Below are 21,792 nucleotides of genomic sequence, written 5' to 3'. Positions count from 1 at the left end.
CAACCCTCCCCAGACTTGTTGGTGCCGCTTACTCACGACCTGCGGCCTCCTGCTGAAGGGAAGCCCCCAGCTGCTGGGGCTAGGGCCAGGCCCCCCATCCCTCTCTCCCTGGGATTGTGCACAGTGGGGGAGCTTCCCCCCACCCCCTTGTGCTGCCCCCTGGATGAGCTGCCTGTGGCTTGCTTCCATTCCCCCAGGTGGACTGCCGTGGCCATGCATTCTCACCCAGGCCCCACGTATCACCTTGGCTAGGAAGCTCTCCCAGCCCTGTCTCACTCCCTCTCTCACTGTGGGGGCTTTATTCTGCCCCTCTCCGCTCCCTGCCCCATACCAACCTGTGGGGAGCTATAGAAACTGCTCTCCAGGCTGCTTAGCTGCCATTTGCATGTACACACAAGCACATGGCACCCACTTCCTGATTGCCCTCCTTCCTCTTCCCTCAGCCTGAAGCAGTTCCAGCCTGCAAAAGAAAACCCACTGTTTCCTGCATTTTTTTTCCTTTTAAAGGAGCATTTTTCCATGGCGAATAGAAAACCTGTATCCTTGGTGATGACTCTGAGACACCTCTTAATAGAGGTGAGGCCACACTTGGAGTATTACATCCAGTTCTGGGCTCTGCAATTCAGAAAGGATGTGGAGAAGCTAGGAAGCTTGGAAGAGTCCAGAGGGGCGACCAGCACGGGTTCATCAGTGGCAGGATCTGTCAGACCAACCTGGTGGCCTTTTACGATCAGATCACCAGATCATTAGATGCAGGGGTAGCAGTGGATATAGTCTTCCTGGACTTCCGGAAGGCTTTTGACACGGTCTCTCACCCTGTTCTCATTAAGAAACTGGGGGGCTGTGGTGTAGACACCCACACAGTCAAATGGGTCGCCAACTGGCTGGAGGGCCACACCCAGAGGGTGGTAGTGGATGGGTCCTTCTCAAACTGGAAGGACGTGGGCAGTGGGGTTCTGCAGGGCTCGGTCCTGGGGCCCGCACTGTTCAACATCTTCATCAGTGATTTGGACGAGGGGGTGAAAAGCACCCTGTTCAAGTTTGCTGATGACACTAAGATGTGGGGGGACATGGGCACACTGGAAGGATGCAACAGGCTACAATCAGACCTAGACAGGTTACAAGGGTGAGCGGATGAGAATAGGATGGGATTCAACACAGACAAGTGCAAGGTGATGCACCTCGGGAGGAACACCCGGCACCATACCTACAGGTTAGGGAACTCCCCTCTTGTCAGCACGGAGGCGGAAAAGGATCTTGGAGTCATCGTTGACTCCAAGATGAACATGGGCGGGCAGTGTGGGGAGGCAGTCCGGAAGGCCAACCGCACCTTGTCGTGCATCCACAGATGCATCTCGAGCAGGTCCAAAGAGGTGATCCTCCCCCTCTATGCAGCACTGTTCAGGCCGCAGTTGGAGTACTGCGTCCAGTTCTGGGCGCCACACTTCAAGAGGGATGTCGACAGCATGGAGAGGGTCCAGAGGAGGGCCACTCGCATGATCAGGGGACAACAGGGCAGGCCCTATGAGGAGAAGCTATGGGACCTGAACCTGTTCAGCCTCCAAAAGAGAAGGCTGAGGGGGGATCTTGTGGCCTGTTATAAACTAGTCAGGGGGGAGATCAGCAGGCATTGGGGGAGTCACTGTTCCCCCGAGCACCGCCAGGAGTGACCAGGAATAACGCTCACAAGCTGGCAGAGGGTAGGTTTAGGTTAGATATCAGGAGGCGCTACTTCACAGTGAGGGTGGCTAGGGTCTGGAACTAGCTTCCAAGAGAAGTGGTGCAGGCTCCTACCCTGGGGGTTTTTAAGAGGAGGTTAGATGAACATCTTGCTGGGGTCATTTGACCCCAGTATTCTTTCCTGCCATGGCAGGGGGTCGGACTAGATGATCTGCTCAGGTCCCTTCCGACCCTAGAAACTATGAAACTGAGAGCCACATGCATGATCAGAGGGCAAGAGAACAGGCCTTATGAAGAGAGGCTGAGACTCTTCAGCCTGGAGAAGCGTGGGCCCGGGGGTGACTTGGTGGCAACCAATAAGTATATAAGTGTTGTGCACCAGGAACTGGGAGAACGTTGGACCTTGTTTTCCTTTGGGGTGCCCTGATGAACAGACGGTCACAAATTCCTGGAAGACTGTTTTAGGCTGGAAGGAAGAACTTCTTTACAGTCCGAGTCCCCCAGGCCTGGAATAGACTTCCCCCAGACGTGTTGCAAGCACCTACTCAGGCATCCAAATATTTCTTGAAAGTGTCCTGTCTTGCTGGGATCCTTTGAACCTAGCTGACTTCCTGCCCCTTGGACAGGGAGCTGGACCCAATGATATTGCGAGGTCGCTTCCAGCCCTAATGTCTATGAATCTATAAATAGGATCTTTTTAAGAAAGCTTATGTTAAAACATCCTTGAATAAAGAGTAGCAAATTTGCAGATAGTCCAGTTTAGTTAGAATAGTCAAGACTAGAGAGGACTAAGGAAGATCAGAATGTAACAGTACCTAAAATTATGTGGGGTTAAATGCAAGGTGTTCCACTCTGGATGAAAGAATTTGGACTACAGTATACATCACTAGATATTAAATGTTTTTTAAGAGATCCTGTCAGGAGAAATCCTGAAATTGCTGTGGGTGGCTCAGTGAAAATATTTTGATCGTTATTCAGTGTGAGTCAAAAAAGACAACAGTGTTTGGGTATGTAAAGAATACAGTGGAAACTGTTGAAGAGTTTTATAATTCTGTTTTATAAAAACCAATAGTAGACCCTCTGTTCAAGTAGTGTGCCCTGTTCTGGTAAGCACCTTTAAAAAGATCTTGCAGGTTTAGATGTTAAACTTGGGAAATGGAGGATGATCATGATGGTCTTATTTGTATTACTAAAACATCTAGAGACCACCGCCCAACAAATTCTTATGCAAAGCACCATGCTACCAGCAAAAAAGGCTGTCCTCCTTCCCCTTCCCTGCCCCCTTCAGAGGCCTTATATTTTAAGTAGGGAGGTAGAATTCAGAAGAGCGGAGGAAGGGGATGTGTAGTTTACATAGGACTTGAATAAAAAGGACAGAACAGTATGTCAAAAAAGGGTAAATGGGAACAGCCAGTTCATGTTATTGAAATAGAACATAGAATGGAATTAAAAATAAAAATATGAAATGTTACATTAAAAGAATTCCTTTCTTTTTCCATGGTATGTAATTACTATGTAGAAGTTGGGTAGAAAAGACTAAATGGGCTTTTTAAAATTGTTTGTTTCTGTATATCATGACAACATACCTGGTTATGTTAGGATGGCAGCCATTAGTAGTGTTTTAATTGACAGGTACACCCTTATGTTTGAGGGCATAAACTGACCAATGACTCAATGTGCTATAGAAGAAATTCTAGATTTTTTTTTGTGGACAGCTTCCACACAGGTATTTTATTACAAACGTAGCATTGGGATGGAAAACTGTACCGTATGGGACATGTACTGGCCACTATTTGGCAGTGTCCCCGACCGGGCCTTCGTAGATCTCTACTAGTAGTCTGGCTCTCCGTTTTGGTGACCACCCTCTTCACTGAGCGTTGGTGTTACTAGGTTTGGCTGTATACCCGCTTCGCCAACCCCACTTCTCGCCTGCCATGATTTTGCTGTTATCCCAGTGGGGCAGGACTAGTTCATAGGTTCCTCGGTGTCCCGGGTTGGCCTCGTTGGTTACATATGGGGCTCCTGCCACCCCTACACCCCAGCCTCACACCACCTGTGGCCTCCACTTCCCTGCTCAGTGATGTTCCTGCAGACTTCTTTCCCACCTGTATAGATGTCCCAGCCCTACTGCAATGGATAATTCCCACCACCAGTCTGTCACCCTACACCATCAGCTGCGTACTTCCTCAAAGCGATCCTTCTATAAGGCCTACCTCCCTGACCTATCACCAGCGCCCCTATGATATTGCCCAGGAGTAACGCCTCCTGGATGGATATTTAGCGCGGTCCCCTTATTCTTCAGTCGACGCCTTCTATTCTAGGCGGCCATCCCGCCCCAATCTTTCTCTCCCGCCAGGTGAGCCTTCAGCCTCACGCCTCTATTCGGCGTTTCCCGCACCCACTGCCACGGCACTTGTTTCATGCGGCTTGGAATCTTCCTGGGTGGTCTTGATCCTCCGTAGCTCACCGGATCTGATGCTGCGGGCTCTATCTGCTGGTGATCCAGGTGTTCTGCCTCTTCTCCGGGCCACCGGACTCTCCAGCACTCCAGCTCTGCAGTGTCCGTCCCGCTGGGCTAACGGCGGGGATGGGTCTGCCAGCCGTTTGTTCACCTCTCCATCCGCTGCCTCCGGAGCGGCGGCCGCCATTTTTAAATTCCCCGGTCAGTGTCTGACGTCACCGTCAGCTGCTGACCGCAGCTGTACATAGACGTGGCTAATGAGCCACGCGGGCTCTCCCTCCTTTGCAGCGTCCTGCTCTCCCGGTAAGTCTTCTTGGCTTCCTCAGGTCCCGGGACAGGCAGGATTCTGAATGAAATGACCTATTGATCCTATATAGTATAGCAGTTTATGCTCCCCTATCTTTATTTGGTGATGGGAAATATAGACTTACTACAAGGTAACTTTTTCTGACTTAATATAAATGTTCTAAAATACTTGAGAGACCCTTCATAAAAATAGGTTGTGTAGGCATAGGTTAGCATCACTTCAAAGGAAATATAATTAATCTTCATGGCAAAAGTACAGTGTAATATCTTTCCAAATATGCAAAAATTGATCGTTCTTTGTTCTGAATACTGTGCAAATTGTTACAAAATCGATAATAGGCAGAGGGATATGATAAACCTGGCTTCCTCTTATTTCATTGCTTTTATCTAAAAAGATCCTCTACCATTATTTATATCAATATCTGAAGATTACTCTTTGAAGATTATGAAGGAGAATCTAAGATGCTCATTTCATTTGTTTATATTACTCTAATTCATATGAAGTTCTTTTTGTATGTTGACTCTCTCTAAAGTATTTTGTTCCTGATACTTTTAAAAATATATCCATTATATTTTTAGCAAGCAAAATAAAATTTTTTTTCCGAGAGATGTTAAACAGCTTCAGCTCAAAGCATTATTCAGAGACTTTAGCTGGCCATTGTGGGGCAAGTAGGGGAAGGAGGAACAAGCACTTAGCTCCCCCGTGAGCAGGGGAAACCATGACATTTACTTTTTTGGACGTGGACATGCCTATCCTTAGCTCCTTGTAATAGGCCAACTGCCTGCTTACTCGCCTGCCATGCCTTGATCTTACTTGATTAGAAGATGGTTGTAATCAGCAGGAGGCTGCCCATTTTTCTGCGCCCCGGTGACAGGAGGCGCTAACTGCGGCTCCTTTTCCTCCCCTACACAGGAGCCCAAGCCTCGCAGATGGAGTTGACGTGGTTTGACCTGGGCCTTGTTATGTTCTGGCCCTCCTCTTTACTCCCGGGGCTCCTCACCGCCCCCTTCTCTCTGGGGCTCCTCGCCACCCCCTTCTCTCTCTCTGGGGCTGGGGCCAGTACACCCCCAAACAAAGCTGTGCCCTCTCTAGCGCCAGAAGACCCCACGCTACCGTGGAGCTCCTATGAGGCCTCCTGCACCCCTAATAGCCTTGCCCGGTCCTCCGGTCAAAACAGTAAACATAAAATATAAAGCCCCTGGGCTACAGCATAAAAACTAGACTGTCCAGTCAAATAACAACCTGCTCCTTACTAGAGAGTGAGGGAGCGGGGGGGAAGGAGGGCTCCCCACCCTCAGCAGTGACCAGGGGATGCTTTCAATGCCAGAGTCCTCCCTTCTGTCTGTCTGAGCTGAGTCCCTACTTCTATGGCTGTTGGAGAGGGACTGCCCTCCTGGCCTCCTACCTGGGCTTAAAAAGGGATAAGCCCTGCCCCTTCCTGGTCAGCTGGTTTTACCAGTTGCCCCGGCAACCAGCACCTGTGCAGCCCTGGTGACTGGCAGCTGAGCCTCCCCCTTTCTGCCACTAGGGGTCTCCCCAGAGCAGTCTCTGCTCTCAGGCGCAGGGCACCTGAGTGCACTGTGACAGTGGGGTTTTTTACCTCCCCCCCCCCCCATTATTTCCTCTCAGATTAAAAGTGTTTATAATAACATTATTTTAACTCTAAGTGTTGTTTATTAACTTAGGTCCATATAATGTGTTTTACTCTTGCTGTATCAAGACAGGCAGGAAACCCTTAAAGTCTCTCTTAAGGCTTAAATTAAATCTCACTTCTGTAGATGTGTTCTTATTACAATAAATGTGGGGGGAAAAAGACACTTCCGCTCTGTCATCCTTTTACCTCTCCCCAGCTTCACTGAACTATTGGAAAATTTCATATGTTCAATTCAATTTACCCTTGCTGTGCTAAACTGCTGTAACTGCATATTATCTGTATTTTCTGCATCTCAAAAGAGCATTATGTTGCCTCCTTTTTTCTCAAGTAAGAAAAGCTACTGTGTGTGTGGGAGCAAATAACAGGTAGTCTTGCTTCATCCTTAATCTTGTCTTTCACAGTGGGGGGAAAAGCACAGGATATGGCTCCAAATGGATGCGCATACCCCAAGACTCCAGTCTACAGAATCATCCTGAAACCATTAAGAAGAGTTGAAAGATGTTCTAACATCCTGGTGGCTCAAATTTTATGACCAAATTAACATTTACCACCTTTGGTTGTGGTAGACAAGCTAGCGCATTGTGCTGTAGTATAGTATTGATATTCTCTTCAGCTAGCAAGCAAAGGAATATCAAACCAAATGAGTTCTAGTTATTTTGAATAAACAGGAGTGACAATAATTTAAATCTTTCAGTTAGGAAAATTGAAGGAAATTATGCAGGGTCTTTACTGCCGCTTTCTAGATTTGTTACAATGAAGGAATTTGCCATTCTTAAAAATATTCCTTTTAAGAGAGTTACCCTTTTTTTGTGTAGACACCCTTTCTAATGTTTTTGGCAGTTTCTGTCTCTATAGCTTACAGTACCACTTATATCATTGCTTACATCAAAATCCTTGCTATTCACTTTCAGAGATCAGTCTGCATTATGCCATTTTCCTTTGAATTTAAAATACTGTATTTAAAAGTAAATATTTCCTCTAAAAACAGTTAAATGGTTTGTGTCTTTTAAATCCAACTTTAAATAAACTTTAAATTAGTATATGTTATTTACTATAATGTTTTACTAAATAATGTAAAATAAATGTGATGCCCTATAAAAAGCATCAACAAAAAACCTGAGTGCAAGAGGATATGTGAACAGAAGCATGACTATTATTTTTCATCAATACTGTAGCTCTTACATGCTCCATTTAAGGTTGCACCATTGTAGATGCACCTTTTTATTTGATTTTTTTTTTCTTCTCTTTAATTGAGTCAGAAAATGTGGGTGTCTTTAATTCCTGGGCTCCTTTAATTAGAAGGAATATAGCAATTTAGAGTAAATGCAACTGAAATGCTACTATATACAAGTTAAATAGTAGAGATGGGCCTGGAAAGAATTTCTAAAATTTTCTTGTTTAACTGTTCTGAGTGCAAGGTTGTTCCCTACTATACAGTTTTTAGTATTCTTCTCTAGTACTTTTTAAAACTACATTTATGGGAGGTTATTCCACAGGCCAATACACATTACCAGGAGAGTTGACCAGAGGATGACAAGCTCATTTTGGTGTAAATGTTGATGTTTCAACGTTTGTTTTTATTTTACATTAGCATATACAATGAAACCGTTGTATGCATGTTTTGCCCAAATAATGATATCAGTATCCAGGTTCAGACAAACACAAGTTTTTCAGTCCAGCAAGATGTGTATCAGCCTGTACAAACCATATTTAGTAATTGGCCTTGGGAGTTCTGGGTTCAGGTCCTTGTCTTGCCTGATTTTGCAACAGACTTCTTTTTTTAATCTCAAGTCACTAATTCAGGCAAGACAGGAGCTGAAATGAGCATGTCCTATTAATATTTTCCTGCGTGAATGTTTTCTTCTAATCAGACTAAACTTGATTTCTTTCTGTCTCCCCTAGTACTATGTAGCCAGTGAGACCCATACTTAAATTCCTTCTGCCTCATTTTCTTAACAAATGAAGTATTAAATCTTTCAGCAGCTACACTTACAGAGATCGTGACATTGGTTGAAGATGGCCCCTGTCCCAAAGTGCTTCATTTTTGGATATGGAGACAGAAGTACAGAATGTGTTTGGATACATCCAGGAACAAATAGGTTGGAGGGTCTGGCTTCTGATTCCCGCGCCCTGCCCCCCCATATTCTGTCTGTTATTGAATGGCACAGAAATGAGTTTTCAGATGTCTGAAGAAAGAGACTGACGCTAGTGAACTGGGATTGGGAAAGCATTGAATGCATTGGGACAGAATAGAAGTCACAAATGAGGTTAAGAATAGAGGACTAACGTAACGGTGGTTTATTCATTACAAATTTAAACGCACAGGGCAGGCGTATATACATCCTGGATTTAAACTGGTCCAGTCCTGCAGGGAGCAAACCAGGAAAGCCAAGGCTGCAACTGAACTCCAACTAGCTTTGAGCATCAAGGACAATAAAAAGTCCTTTTTCAGATATGTGGGGAGCCAGAGGAAAAGCAAGGGCAGCATTGGACCCCTGCTGAACCAGATGGGGCAACTGACAACTGATGCCCAGGAAAAAGCCAACCTATTAAATGGGTACTTTGCATTGGTCTTTCATCAGTCCCATGGGATGCCCATGCCCACTGCAGGACAGGGAGGTCCAGGTGAGGGAGATCCCTTGCCTTCCATTAATGCTGACCTTGTGAAGGAACACCTTGAAGTCAGCCGGCCCTGACAATCTACACCCCAGGGTACTCAAGGAGCTGGTGAGCATCATAGCCCAGCCTCTAGCACGGATCTTTGGCCTTCTTCCAGTCTTTGGGCAAAACACCAGAGCGCCAGGAGTTTTCAGTGTGGTGCCTGTCTTCAAGAAAGGGAGGAAAGTGGATCTGGCTAACTATAGGCCCATCAGCCTGACTTCTCCTGGGGAAGGTCTTAGAAGAGTTTATTAAAGAGGCCATCCTTAATGGACTGGCCTATGCCAACATCCTGAGGGATAGCCAGCACGGGTTTGTTGCAGGTAGGCCTTGCTTGACCAATCTCATTTCCTTCTACAACCAGGTGACCTATCACCTGGACAAAGGAGAAGAGATGGATGTCCTGTATCTTGACTTCAGAAAAGCCTTCCATCTGGTATCCCATGATCACCTTTTGGCAAAACTGGCCAGTTGTGGCCTTGGGTCCACCACGATCTGGCTGGGAAATTGGCTCCGTGGTCAGACCCAGAGTGTAGTAATTGATGGAAGTTGATCATCATGGTACCCTGTGACCACTGGGGTCCCCCAAGGCTCTGTCCTTGGACCCATATTGTCCAACATCTTCATTAATGATGTGGACATTGGAGTCAGAAGCGGACTGCCCAAGTTCACTGATGACACCAAACTCTGGGGCAAAGTATCCACACCATAAGACAGGCAGATGATCCAGGCAGACCTGGACAGGCTCCGCAAATGGGCAGGCGAGAACCTTATGGTGTTTAACACCAAAAAATGCAAGGTTCTCCACCTTGGGAGGAAAAACCTGCAGCGTCCTTATAGGCTTGGCAGTGCTACGCTGGGGGTCATCATTGACCCCAAGATGAACATGAGCCTCCAATGCGATTCTGCGGCTAGTAAAGTGACCAAAACGCTGGCTTGCATCCATAGATGATTCTCAAACAAATCCCAGGACGTTATTCTCCTCTTGTACTCAGCCTTGGTGAGGCCGCAGCTGCAGTGCTGCATCCAGTTTTGGGCTCCACAATTAAAAAGGATGTGGAGAAGCTTGAGAGAGTCCAGAGAAGAGCCACGCGCATGATCAGAGGTCAGGAAAACAGACCTTACGACAACAGGCTGAGAACCATGGGGCTCTTTAGCCTGGAAAAGCACAGGCTCAGGGGTGATCTGATGGCCACCTATAAGTTTATCAGGGTTGACCACCAGTACCTGGGGGAACGTTTGTTCACCAGAGCGCCCCAAGGGATGACGAGGTTGAACAGTTATAAACTCCTGCAAGACCGTTTCAGGCTGGATATAAGGAAGAATTTCTTTACTATGCGAGCCCCCAAGGTCTGGAACAGCCTGTCATCAGAGGTGGTTGAAGCACCTATATTGAACACCTTCAAGAGCAAATTGGATGCTTATCTTGCTGGGATCTTATGACCCCAGCTGACTTCCTGCCATTTGGGCAGGGGGCTGGACTTGATGATCTTCTGAGGTCCCTTCCAGCCCTAATGTCTATGAAATCGATGAAACTAACTGTAGTGATATTTTGTTATAACAGTCTGTAAAACTTTACATATTCATTACTTGTAAGATGAGTAATTAAAAATACTATAACTAGAAATAATGTCATTATTGCTGAGAAGTTTGAATCAAGACAGTTTTATTTATCTTTCCATTTCTGTAATGGTGTATAAGGTGGTCAGCATTTGATCGATTTTGTTTTTGAGAATATGTAGCTCACTAAGGGTATTTATAGTGTTTTAATATTTATGAATAACACTAAGGATTTATGATTCTTTGATATAAACCATTTAAAAATGCTTGTGCTTTCTCCCTCCTTGACCCCTCCCTTTCTCACTTCCCCCCCTCCCCCCCTCAATACAGGTAAAAGGAAAACTTCCAGATTCACTTAGAAGTGACCAGTTCGGAACTAAAGAAGATGTTATAAGGACCCATTATACTGGTAGAAATTTCAAAAATATGCTACTCTGACAGGTGCAACTGTACTCTGCTAAGACTATAACTGTATTTTACTCTTCAGTTTGCTGTTTCATAAAAGACAATGTAATAACAGCAGTACCAGTCTTTCAGGTAAGACGAGGTACTCCCTTACCCTTGAGTGGACATGAGCGATCAAAGGTCTTTGCAAGAAGATAAGCACAAACTCAGCAGAACCTCCTTAAAGTTCAAGGAGACTTCAAGAATTATGGAGACTGATGACTACTTTGCTAGAAAACTTAAAGTTTTGAATGGTAACATGGGTCCTACTTCTTTAAATGCCTCTGGCAAACATGAAAGTAATCAAAATAATGGTACACCTGCTATGCCTAAAATGGGTGTTCGTGCTAGGGTATCTGAGTGGCCTCCTAAAAAAGATTGCTCTAAGGAATTAACTAAAGCTACTTGGGAAAGTAGACCTCAAACCAGTTATGAGAGTGTTGGCTCAATACTTCCAAATGGACAAAATGACCAAAGTGATGGACAACAGGAACAATTGGATCTGGAATTTGCAGAGGCCAAGTATACCATAGGAGATCTTTTTGTCCATTCTCCCCAAAGGGGACTTCACCCTATAAGGCAAAGAAGCAACAGTGATGTCACCATAAGTGATATTGATACTGAGGATGTATTGGACCAGAATGCTGTTAACCCAAATACAGGAGCAGCTCTTCATAGGGAATATGGAAGTACTTCTTCAATTGATAGACAAGGTTTGTCTGGTGAGAATTTTTTTGCAATGCTTCGAGGATATCGAGTGGAAAACTTTGAACACAAAAGTCTTGCTCCATTTGGATTTCCTGAATTTTTCCACTGTGACTCTACAATTTCTCCAAGTCTTCATGCAGCTGCACAGATTTCCAGAGGAGAATTTGTCAGAATTTCTGGATTGGATTATATGGATAGTGGCCAGCTTATTGGTAGGGACAGGGATAAATCTTTCAAAAGGAGATTAAAATCAGAAGCAGTAGAAACATCTCTATTTAGAAAACTGCGGACTGTTAAAAGTGAGCATGAAACTTTCAAATTTTCATCTGAACTGGATGATGGAAGACTTGAGAGAAACATTCGTTTTTGGAACTGTCAGAAGTGTTTCGCCCATTATGATGTTCAGAGCATTTTATTTAACATAAATGAAGCAATGGCTACCAGAGTTAATGTGGGGAAAAGAAAAAATATTACCACGGGGGCTTCAGCTGCATCCCAAACTCAAATGCCAGCAGGCCAGACAGGAAATTGTGAATCTCCTTTGGGAAGTAAAGAAGACCTTAATTCAAAAGAGAATCTAGATGCTGATGAGGGTGATGGGAAAAGCAACGACCTAGTGTTGAGTTGCCCTTACTTCAGGAATGAAACTGGTGGGGAAGGAGATAGGAGAATTGCACTTTCTAGGGCAAACTCAGCATCATTTTCTTCAGGTGAAAGCTGTTCCTTTGAGTCCTCTCTAAGTTCCCATTGCACGAATGCTGGTGTTTCAGTACTGGAGGTGCCGAGAGAAAATCAGCCAATTCACAGGGAGAAAGTAAAGCGATATATCATTGAACACATTGATCTTGGAGCATATTACTACCGAAAGTTCTTCTATGGAAAAGGTAAAGTCTCCCTTTGTACCTTCTTTCTCCCCAGTTGTGTACATAATGAGTTTAATTGATGTTGATATTTAGCTTTTTATAAAAGAGTCTTTCCTTTAAGGTAGGAGAGTCAAAGATCCAGCCAGATCCAGTGCATGGAGCTTTATCATCCAGCCCTCAGTGCTGCTTGTTGCAATGCAGCGTGTCCTGGAACTGGCCTCCGTGCTCATACCAAATGCAGAGCCAATCTGGTATGGACTGCACATGGTGCAGGGCTGGACTAGGTGTGAATGCTGGATCTGAGTCAGTCCAGATTAGGTCTGTAGGTGGGTTGCATGTTCTGGATCCAGCACATGGGGCCAGTCTGGTATGGGTGCCACTTGCAGTGCATACTCTGGACCAACCCTGTTCACATACTGGAGGCAGTGCATGCTGCACACAGCACATGAGGCTGATCCAGGGCATGAAGTGTATGTGTTGTATACATTGTATTAACCAGCTCTGTATGCTGGATCCATTGCACAGGGCTGGTCTGAGATGGGTGCTCCATGCAGCGTGTGCTCCGGATGGGCCCTACGTGCCATGCCAAGGCAGGGCATGCTGTATGCAGTGCGTGGGGTTGGAATTGGCCTGCAGACTGGTTCCATGCCCTTCCTCTAGCCTGTGGGGACTGATGAGCTTGACACCCCTGCCTTAAGGCTTTCAAAACATCTTACAAAAATCGAATCTCCCAAGAGCCATCTGAGTTTCAAATATTATCAACTATGCTTGTAACTCAAGCATCATTGATAATGAAGCCCAACAAAATGTTATGCTTTCCTAAAGTCTCTAAGTAATATGGAGTGATATAGTGTAAAGCAGTTTTTTGTATTGGGCTTAATGGGGAAAACTTTGTGTATATTTTTTCCATCAGACTTCCTTACAGGTGAAGTCTATAACCTTAGAGGAGATCTTATTTTTTGAGGATTTTCAATCCAGTTAGCTAGTACTTAACTAATAGCTCAGATCCCGCCCCTAGACTCCAAAGTACTTTAACAACATCTTCTACTGTTAGTTTTATTTGCTTCTGTCCCTTATTGTTTCTTAGCATTTTTTTTTCAATCATACTTGCCTCAATGCTTTCTGTCTTCCTTGCTAAACTCCTCCCTCTCTTTTCTTCACATATCTCACACACTCTATCTGTACATTCCTTTCTCTGTCACTGTGCTTAAAAGCTCTACATTGTAACAGCCAATCTTCTAGTTAGAAAGGGCTGGATGTGCCTGCCTCCTACAGGTAATTGGCCCTTTTCTTTCAGAGTTGTTCAGCACTGCACAGTGCAGTGCTTGGTAGAGACACCTAACCTAGTATATCCTCAGTAGAGATAAAAATACCTATTTTCCAGTGCTATAGACAGTATAGTTCGGAGGGGGGGGTTGTTTTTTATCACTGTCATAAGCCGCTCTGTTTCTCTCCATAAAAAGGCTGTCTGATATGTAGGAGCCTTTCTAATATTGAATATCCTGTGACTTCCTAAATGTATCTGAACAGCAGGAAGGTCTTTACTGAATGATTTGCTACTTCTTCCTCTGACCATGTGCAAAGGATTCAAAAGGGGATTCAATACAGTTCTTGCTTTTCACATGCTTTGGACAGCTGAGAGTAGAGAGCTGTGGGCTAAATAGTCAGTGAGGGCTGAGAGTCTGTTCAGTAGTGGGAAGGAAGCAAAAATATGGAGACCTGTTATGGGAGGAGGTAAAGAACTAAAAATAAAGGCTCCTTGTGTACAAAGAAGGACTAAGATTCAAGTATACCAATTGTTTTTAAGCTTTGTGAGATGTTGAGGAGAAGGAGCGCCTGGGGGCCAGGAGTTGAGGAGGAAAAAAAGGACACTAACACTAGAGGGCTGACACGATTGGAGAGACTTAGAGGAGAAAAACTCATCTATAGGGAAATGGGGAACAGATGGATGATTAAGGTAAAAGTCAGTATGAAAAAAGATAAGTGTGGGGAAGAATAAAGGGAAAACTGTGAAATGGATTTCAAATTCAGTAATTACTGTACTGACTTGAATCCAAAACAATTTCAAATTTAAGATATCCCTCCAAAATAACCATATTTACCTGAATCTGAGTTGACCCTGAATTTGAGATCACACCCCAAATAATTAGATTCTATACATGGAAAATTTATAAATTTGTTATAATGTGTTATAATTTTCCATGTATAGAATCTAATTATTGGGGGGTTTGTATTTTAAATGCATTCCCATGCTGCAGTGGCAAGGGGTGAGGGGCCAGACCTCTTGCCCTTGCTGCTCAGCCTCCTTCCCCTTGCCTCCACTTTTTGTGCCTGTCCCCCTGCCACTTGCCCCATCACCACCTTCCCACCTGTCCCTCATGCCTTTGCCTGTCCCCTGCTGCTTTTCTCTTCTGTTTGCCCCTCCATGCCTGTGCCTGACCCTGGTCCCCTCCTGTTACAAAACATGATTGGTCAGAAGGAAATAAAACACAAACAGTCTGGCAAGCCAAGTTGCTCAGGACCACTTCAGAGAATATAGTTTACAGATTCCTGATTGTCATTCTGAAAAATTTCATAGTTGGTAGGGTTGGAAGGGACCTAAGGAGATCATCAAGTCTGACCCCCTGGCATGGGTAGGAAAGGATGCTGGGGTCAAATGACCATGGATAGGTGGTTGTCTAGTCTCCTTTTGAAACCCCCCAGGGGTTTCACCACTTCCATTGGAAGTTGGTTCCAGCTCCTAGCCATCCTGACTGTGAAGTAGTGCCTCCTGATGTTTAGCTTTAATCTATTCTCCGTCAGCTTATGGCCATTATTCCTTAAAATCATAGAATCAATGAGTTGGAAGGGATCTAGACAGATCATTGAGTCTGATTTCCCCCCCCCCCCCATCATGGGCAGGAATGAGCACTGGGAGTGGAAGGGATCATAAGACCCCAGCCAGGTGCCTGTCTAGTCTCCTCTTGAAGATTTCCAGGGAAGGTGAGAGCACCACCTCTCTGGGAAGCCTATTCCAGGCTCTGGCCACCCTTACAGTGAAGTAGTTCTTCCTAATATCTAACCTAAACCTATCCTCCCTCAGCTTGTGGCCATTGTTCCTAGTGACTCCAAGGGGCCCTGGTGAACAGACTTTCCCCGAGTCCCTGCTGCTGGCCCCTGATAAGGTTATAGGAAGCCACAAGATCCCCCCTCAGTCTCCTCTTGCGGAGACTGAAGATATTCAAGTCCCTCAGCCTCTCCTCATAGGGCTGGCCACGGAGGCCCCCAACTGTATGAGTGGCCTCCTCTGGACCCTCTCCAGGCTCTCCACGTCCCTCTTGAAGTGCGGCACCCAGAACTGGACACAGTACTCCAGCTATGGCCTGACCAGCGCCACATAGAGGGGGAGCAAGACCTCTCTGGACCTGTTAGTGATGCCCCTGTTGATGCATGACAGGGTGCAGTTGGCTCTGCCTATTGCTTTGTCACATTGGCGACTCATATTCATCCTGGAGTCAATCCTGACTCCAAGATCCCCCTCTGCCTCTGTGCTGCTGAGAGTGTCAGCCCCTAACCTATAACCATAATGCTGATTCCCTCTCCCCAGGTTCAGCACTCTGCACTTGTCCTTGTTGAACTGCATCCTGTTCAGATCTGCCCACTTCTCTAACGTATCCAGGTCTGCCTGGATGTGGTCCCTGCCTGCTGGTGTATTCACTTTACCCCACAGCTTGGTGTCATCAGCGAACTTGAACAGGGTGCTCTCCACATCCTTGTCCAGGTTGCTAATGAAGATATAGAACAGCACCAGCCCTGGGGGACTCTGCTGCCCACACCCTCCCAGGTCAACATTGACCCGTCCACCACCACCCTCTGAGTGCGCCCCTGGAGCCAGTTTGCCACCCATGTGACCGTGCATTCATCAGTTCTGCAGTCCCTCGGCTTGCCCACCAGAATGTGGTGGGACACTGTTGAAGGCCTTCTGGAAGTCCAAGAGACATCGATTTCCTTCTTCAAATCTAAGCTCTTTGTTACCTAGTCATAGAAAGAGACCAGGTTAGTCAGGCAGAATCAGTCTGGCACAAACCCATGTTGGTTACCCCTCAACATCACTTCCCCTGCAGGGCTCTCACAAATGTGGCCTTTGATAGTTTTTTCAAAGACCTTCCTCAGGATAGAAGTGAGACTGACTGGCCTGTAGTTGCCAGGCTCTTCCTTCCTCCCCTTCTTGAAAATAGGGAACACGTTGGCCCTTTTCCAGTCCTCAGGGACTTGGCCCAAGCACCAGGAGTCCTCAAACAGCTGTGCCGATGGCTCCGCGATGACACCAGCTGGTTCCCTCAGCACCCATGGATGAAGGTCATCTGGGCCCGCCGACTTGGATATATCTAAGCCCTCTAGGTAACTAGGTCTGAACTAACAGTCGGGGGACTTGCATCCTTCCTGGGCCTCTCTATGCTGTCACCCGAGAGCACCCCATTGTCCGCAGACAGGAACCCGGAGGCAAAGAACTTGTTGAAGAGTTCTGCCTTCTCTTGCGCGTCCATCACCAGCTGCCCTGCCCTGCCCTGCCCAGTACCTAGTTACCCTCCCTACCTTTCTCTGAATAGCAAACTGAATCATTTCATGATCACTGTCCCCTAGCCTTGTTACTCCTGGTAGTGCGTGGGGGAACAGGGACTCTCCCATTGCCTGCTGGTCCCCCTTGGCAAGTTTATAGGTGGCCACCAGATCCCCTCTCAGCCTCCTTTTGTGGAGGCTGAACAGGTTCAGGTCCCATAGCCTCTCCTCGTAGGGCCTGCCCTGCTGCCCCCTGATCATGCGAGTAGCCCTCCTCTGGACCCTTTTGATGTTGGCCACATCCCTCCTGATGTATAGCACCCAGAACTGGATGCAGTACTCCATCTGTGGCCTGACCAGTGTCACACAGAAGGGGAGGATCACCTTCGACCTGCTCATGATGCATCTGTGGATGCATGACAAGGTGTGGTTAGCCTTCCTGACTGCATCCCCACACTGCCAGCCCATGTTCATCTTGGAATCCATAGCGACTCCAAGTTCCTTTCTGCCTCTGTGCTGACAAGAAGGGAGTTCCCCAGCCTGTAGGCATGCTGCTGGTTCTTCCTCCCTAGGTGCAATACCTTGCACTTGTCAGTATCGAAACCCATCTTACTCTCATCTGCCCACCTCTAACCTGGCCAGATCTAGTTGTAGCCTGTCCCTCTCTTGTAGCGTGCCCACTTTTCCCCACATCTTAGTATCATCTGCGAGTTTGAGCAAGGTGCTTTTCACCCCCTTGTCCAAGTCGCTGATGAAAAGGTTGAACAGTGTGGGCCTGAGGACCGAGCCCTGCGGAACCCTACTGCCCACATTCCTTCAGGTCAAAAATAACCCGTCCACCACCACTCTCTGGTTGCAGCCCTCAAGCCAATTTGTGACTCATCTGACTGTGTAGGCATCAACAGCACAGTCGCCTAATTTTTTTAATGAGGATGGGGTGAGAGACAGTGTCAAAGGCCTTCCTGAAGTCCAGGAAGACTGTGTCCACTGCAACACCTGTGTCCAAGAATTTTGTGACCTGACATGAATGAAATTTATTTTAATTAAGGTTTGTTCTGATGCCTGTGGAAACATGTTTACAAGATGTCTACTAGAAACAGGGCATGTTTTTGTTGAATATACTGAATACAGTCTAAAATATGAAGTGGAGAAGTTAACTATATGATAGCAGTTTAAAGATAATTTGGTAGTCTGTCTTATTTCCAGGGGGCAGGTCTTAGTGCTGTACAATTGTAGTTGTCACTAATTGGTCCCTAGGTGATCCCTTTCAGTCTTTGTTGAGGAACTTGCTCAATGAAGTGTTAGATAACTTGTACCACTACTTATCATGTTGTCTAGTTGTTCTTTAGGTTCACCTGTTCTAGAATTTGCTCTTTATAGACTACTGGAATCGGAGATGCATAAGTTGTCATGAACAGGAGCTCACTAGATTGCATGCTGAGAAAGGAAATGCAAAGAGCAGACTATTAAATACAACATGACTTAAATACAGAAGGCAAGTGGAAGGAGGGAGCTCCAGATCCTTCATGTAAGCATCTCAGTCAGATAAGGGTATAACCTAGAGCTTGGCTGTAGATCAGGCTGGGAAAAATACAGCCTGCTAAGGGATTCTGTCTGGCCCTAGCCCAGGCATGGAGGGGAGGGGGAGCCTGGGCCATGACATATGCATCCCTAGATGTGCAGCAGGGTGGGGGTGGCACCGAAGCTAGATTTGGCTTCCTGGTAGCCCCCACAGAGGTGGCTCAGTCTGCCCAGCTACTGCTGCCAGTGTCTCTGCTGCTACTGCCAGACCCAGCCCTGCTGCCCAGGCACCTGGCCCGTCTGCCCTGCGCCAAGCTCTGGGGATGCCAGATGGAGTGTGCATGCGAGTGGGGTCTCCATAGAGACTGTCCCAGGACCCTGCGGGCAGGGTGTGTTTGGCTGGGCAGATAGCATGGGGCTGTGAGCTGACAGGGACTGGTGTCTGGGAGTTGGATGGGCAGGCAGGGCTTGGGCTGGGGCTGGGATCTCAGGGTAGTGATAGCATGGGGCTTGGGCTCAGGGCAGAGCCATAGCACCCATCCTTGTACCCAGCTGGATGTAGTGCCTTCTGTTGTTGTACCTGCTGCAGTAGCTGCTGCTCCTGCTGCTTGTGATGCCTGTGTGTACCCCCTGGCCAGACCTATGGCAGCTGCAGAGCCTGGCAGGGGTAAGGCAGAGGGGGTGTGGAGCAGCTCTCACAAGCCAGCCCCACAGCATGCCCTACCTGCCTACCCCATCCACGCCTGAGCCGGGTTGCAGGGAGGACTCACTTACCCTCCTGGCTTGTCATGAGGCATGGCTCTGGGGAGCTGCTGTGTCCCTGCTGCACACTGGGGGGGGGCTAGAAGTGGCACGCTGGTGCTGAACAAGGGCAAGGGCACCCCGCAAGCCAAGCTGGAGGACACCCATGTGGGCCAGCTGAGGGTTGTCTTGCTGATTATCATTTGACATTTGTAATTACATCAGGTTAAATGATTATTTTTAAATCAGTGTTTACATCCCTAATCTCTACCCTGCCTTCTGCCTGACTTCAGGCTAGCATAGCTAATTACTGTTCCTCTCAGTTCAAGAACTGATATGCTTTTTTTGTATCCATTTTATAATCACTGATTTGCTTTGAGTTATTGAGAACAGACTCTTGACTTGGTGCAATTCAAGCTGATGACATTTCTCAAGGTCCATAATGATTTCAGTCTCTTACTGCTGGGGGTGCACTGACAGAGATTTTGAGAGTTGATATTGATGGCTGATTTTTTTGACAAGCCATATTGGCTGATACTGATCCGATGGCCAGTATGCAGCCAGGCAGCATGGGGCATGGCATCCAGTTGGTAAGTCTGTGGTGGTGGAAGGCAAGGGGGGAGGGAAGGGGCTTAGGGGGATGCAGATTGAGGCCCCCGTGGTGAGGGAGGGAGTGGGGCTGGGGCTGGGGCAAGCGCTGCACAGCAGGGTTGGGGCACAGGACAGACACAGCTTGTCCAGGGGTTGAAAGAGGGGTGGCTGCCACCACTTCAGGTAAGCTGGGAGGGCATGAGGAGCGTGTGTGCCCCCATATCTGTGTGCGGGCTGAGGGCTGGCTGCTGCTGTGGGCTGGGGCTGGGGTGGTGCTGGGCTCTTCCCAGTGAGGGGGCCCGGGTCAGGCTGCACTTGCGGTGGGGAGAGGCTCTGGGAGGGGGGCTGCAGGCACCTTAGCATTCACCGTAGTCCCCTGAACCCTACCTCCCAGCACCACTACCACCTACCCCAAGTGCAGCTCGGCCCAGCCCCTTGCCAGGAAGAGCCTGGCACTGCCCTGGCTCCAGCCTGCAATGACAGCCCGCAGGAGCATCCCTCCCTCGCTCCACTTGCAAATCCGTGGGCACCCCCCATGTCCTCCCAGGGTGCGTGCAGCAGTGGGAACCGCCCCACCCCCCACACTCCCCAGATGAGCTGCAGTTCTGTCCTGCACTCTGCCTCAGACGGACTCCCTCCCTCCTTCCCTCGTCACTGAGGCGTTGATCTGCCCTCTCCCATGCCCCTTCTCTCGCAATAGACTTACTAGCTGGACCTGGCTGTGCTCTTGGCTGTCTGACTGCTGTGCTGTGACTGCATGCCAGTAAATACCCTGTGCATGCCATATTATTGGCCACATCAGCCAAAAAAGGCCAATTGCTGATGCAGTCAATTTTCCTTATATCTATGCCCATCTGATATGGGACTGATATATTGATGCATCTCTACTTACTGTAGTTTATATTTGGCATGGCACACCCTGATGGTGGATGTGGTCATATACACCACTGAGATGCACTTCTGGGGTGTTTTCACACTTACAGGGGCACTCTTCAGCTCCAAACCCTTCTTTGCATATGCTTCTTGACCACTGAGAACAGGCTGAAAATGTCCAAATGTTACCTCCCTGACTAATGGTGAGTCAGCTCTATCTGCCCTCACTTAGGTCATGATAGCTTCTAGCAGAGTGGATTTTGCCAGCTAGAAGATTCACACCCTTGTCCAGTTATGTGCTCAGAAATTTTAGGATCCCTCCCCCTCCTTGCATAAAACTCTGCCTGTGTGGTCAGATATTCCAAAAATCACGGTTGTCATTAAAATAAGTATGTTATAAAAGATAACAAAAGGATTTATCATGAAAACAAGAACATAAGGTATCAGTAACCATACATTTAAATACAGAGATACAACAATAAATGAAAGGAAATATAAAAAAAAAAATTGCTCTTACCCTACATCTTAAACCTAAGAATGCAACTTCCACTCAGCTCAGATTAGAAAGTAGCTCTTGTCTCTGATCTTTCTATCAGGGCTCCCTGCAATTTTTATGTAAGCAGAAATAACCTAAGCCACTGGTTGAGAGTCTAAAGCCATTCCCAATAACTGGAAAACTAGTGATAAACACTTGCTCTCATGGCAGTGCTTAAGTATGGTTTCTTTTTTTTTGGCTATTAACATACGTTATCCATTGGATTCTTGGGGAATTTATTCTGTGCATATAATTTCCTGTCTTTGTTTACCAGAGCAGAAGTCTTTCCCAATCTAATTATGACCAGGAGAATATTTACATGCTTTCAGACATATCCCAAGAATACCATCCCTCACTTAATTTCCCCACTGTGAACAATGTCCTTCACTGAATAGCTTGAATAGCCAGTGTTGTTCTCCCTACAGGTCTGTCTGTCTGTCTCTCTCTCTCTTTCTCATTTTTTTATTGTCAATTTGCCATTGTCTGGAAGAACCTGGCTAAGTACATCAGACTTTGTCCCCAAGAGACTATTTGACCAGCTATTAAACATTCATGTCCAATGCTGATTCTCAGCAATTATTTCTCTCGAGTGTGAATGAATGGGTGTGGAAAGTGTAAATTAATCATTGCCCTACTAATTCATTTTGGCTCAAGATA

At 46.7% G+C, this 21,792-nt stretch overlaps 1 protein-coding gene across 9 annotated transcripts in view; it reads left to right on the top strand.

The window, feature by feature from the left end:
- Positions 1-21,792, top strand: part of SIPA1L2 (signal induced proliferation associated 1 like 2) — a 258,723-nt gene that overhangs the window by 105,310 nt on the left and 131,621 nt on the right. For 8 of the 9 annotated variants that reach the window (XM_090044128.1, XM_090044110.1, XM_090044144.1 and 5 more), the window contains one exon: positions 10,651-12,356. The exons of the other annotated variant lie outside the window; for it this stretch is intronic. In XM_090044128.1, the coding sequence (XP_089900254.1) occupies positions 10,892-12,356 (1,465 nt within the window). In that variant the 5' untranslated portion in view covers positions 10,651-10,891. The remainder of the gene's footprint in view (positions 1-10,650; positions 12,357-21,792) is intronic. 9 annotated transcript variants of the gene reach the window in all.

Source organism: Crocodylus siamensis, chromosome 1 (genome assembly GCF_052110815.1).
Source record: "Crocodylus siamensis isolate JL-2025a chromosome 1, ASM5211081v1, whole genome shotgun sequence".
Taxonomy (NCBI): Eukaryota; Metazoa; Chordata; order Crocodylia; family Crocodylidae; genus Crocodylus; species Crocodylus siamensis.
The sequence above is the reverse complement of the archived record's forward strand: the minus strand, read 5'-3'. Positions and strand labels throughout refer to the sequence as shown.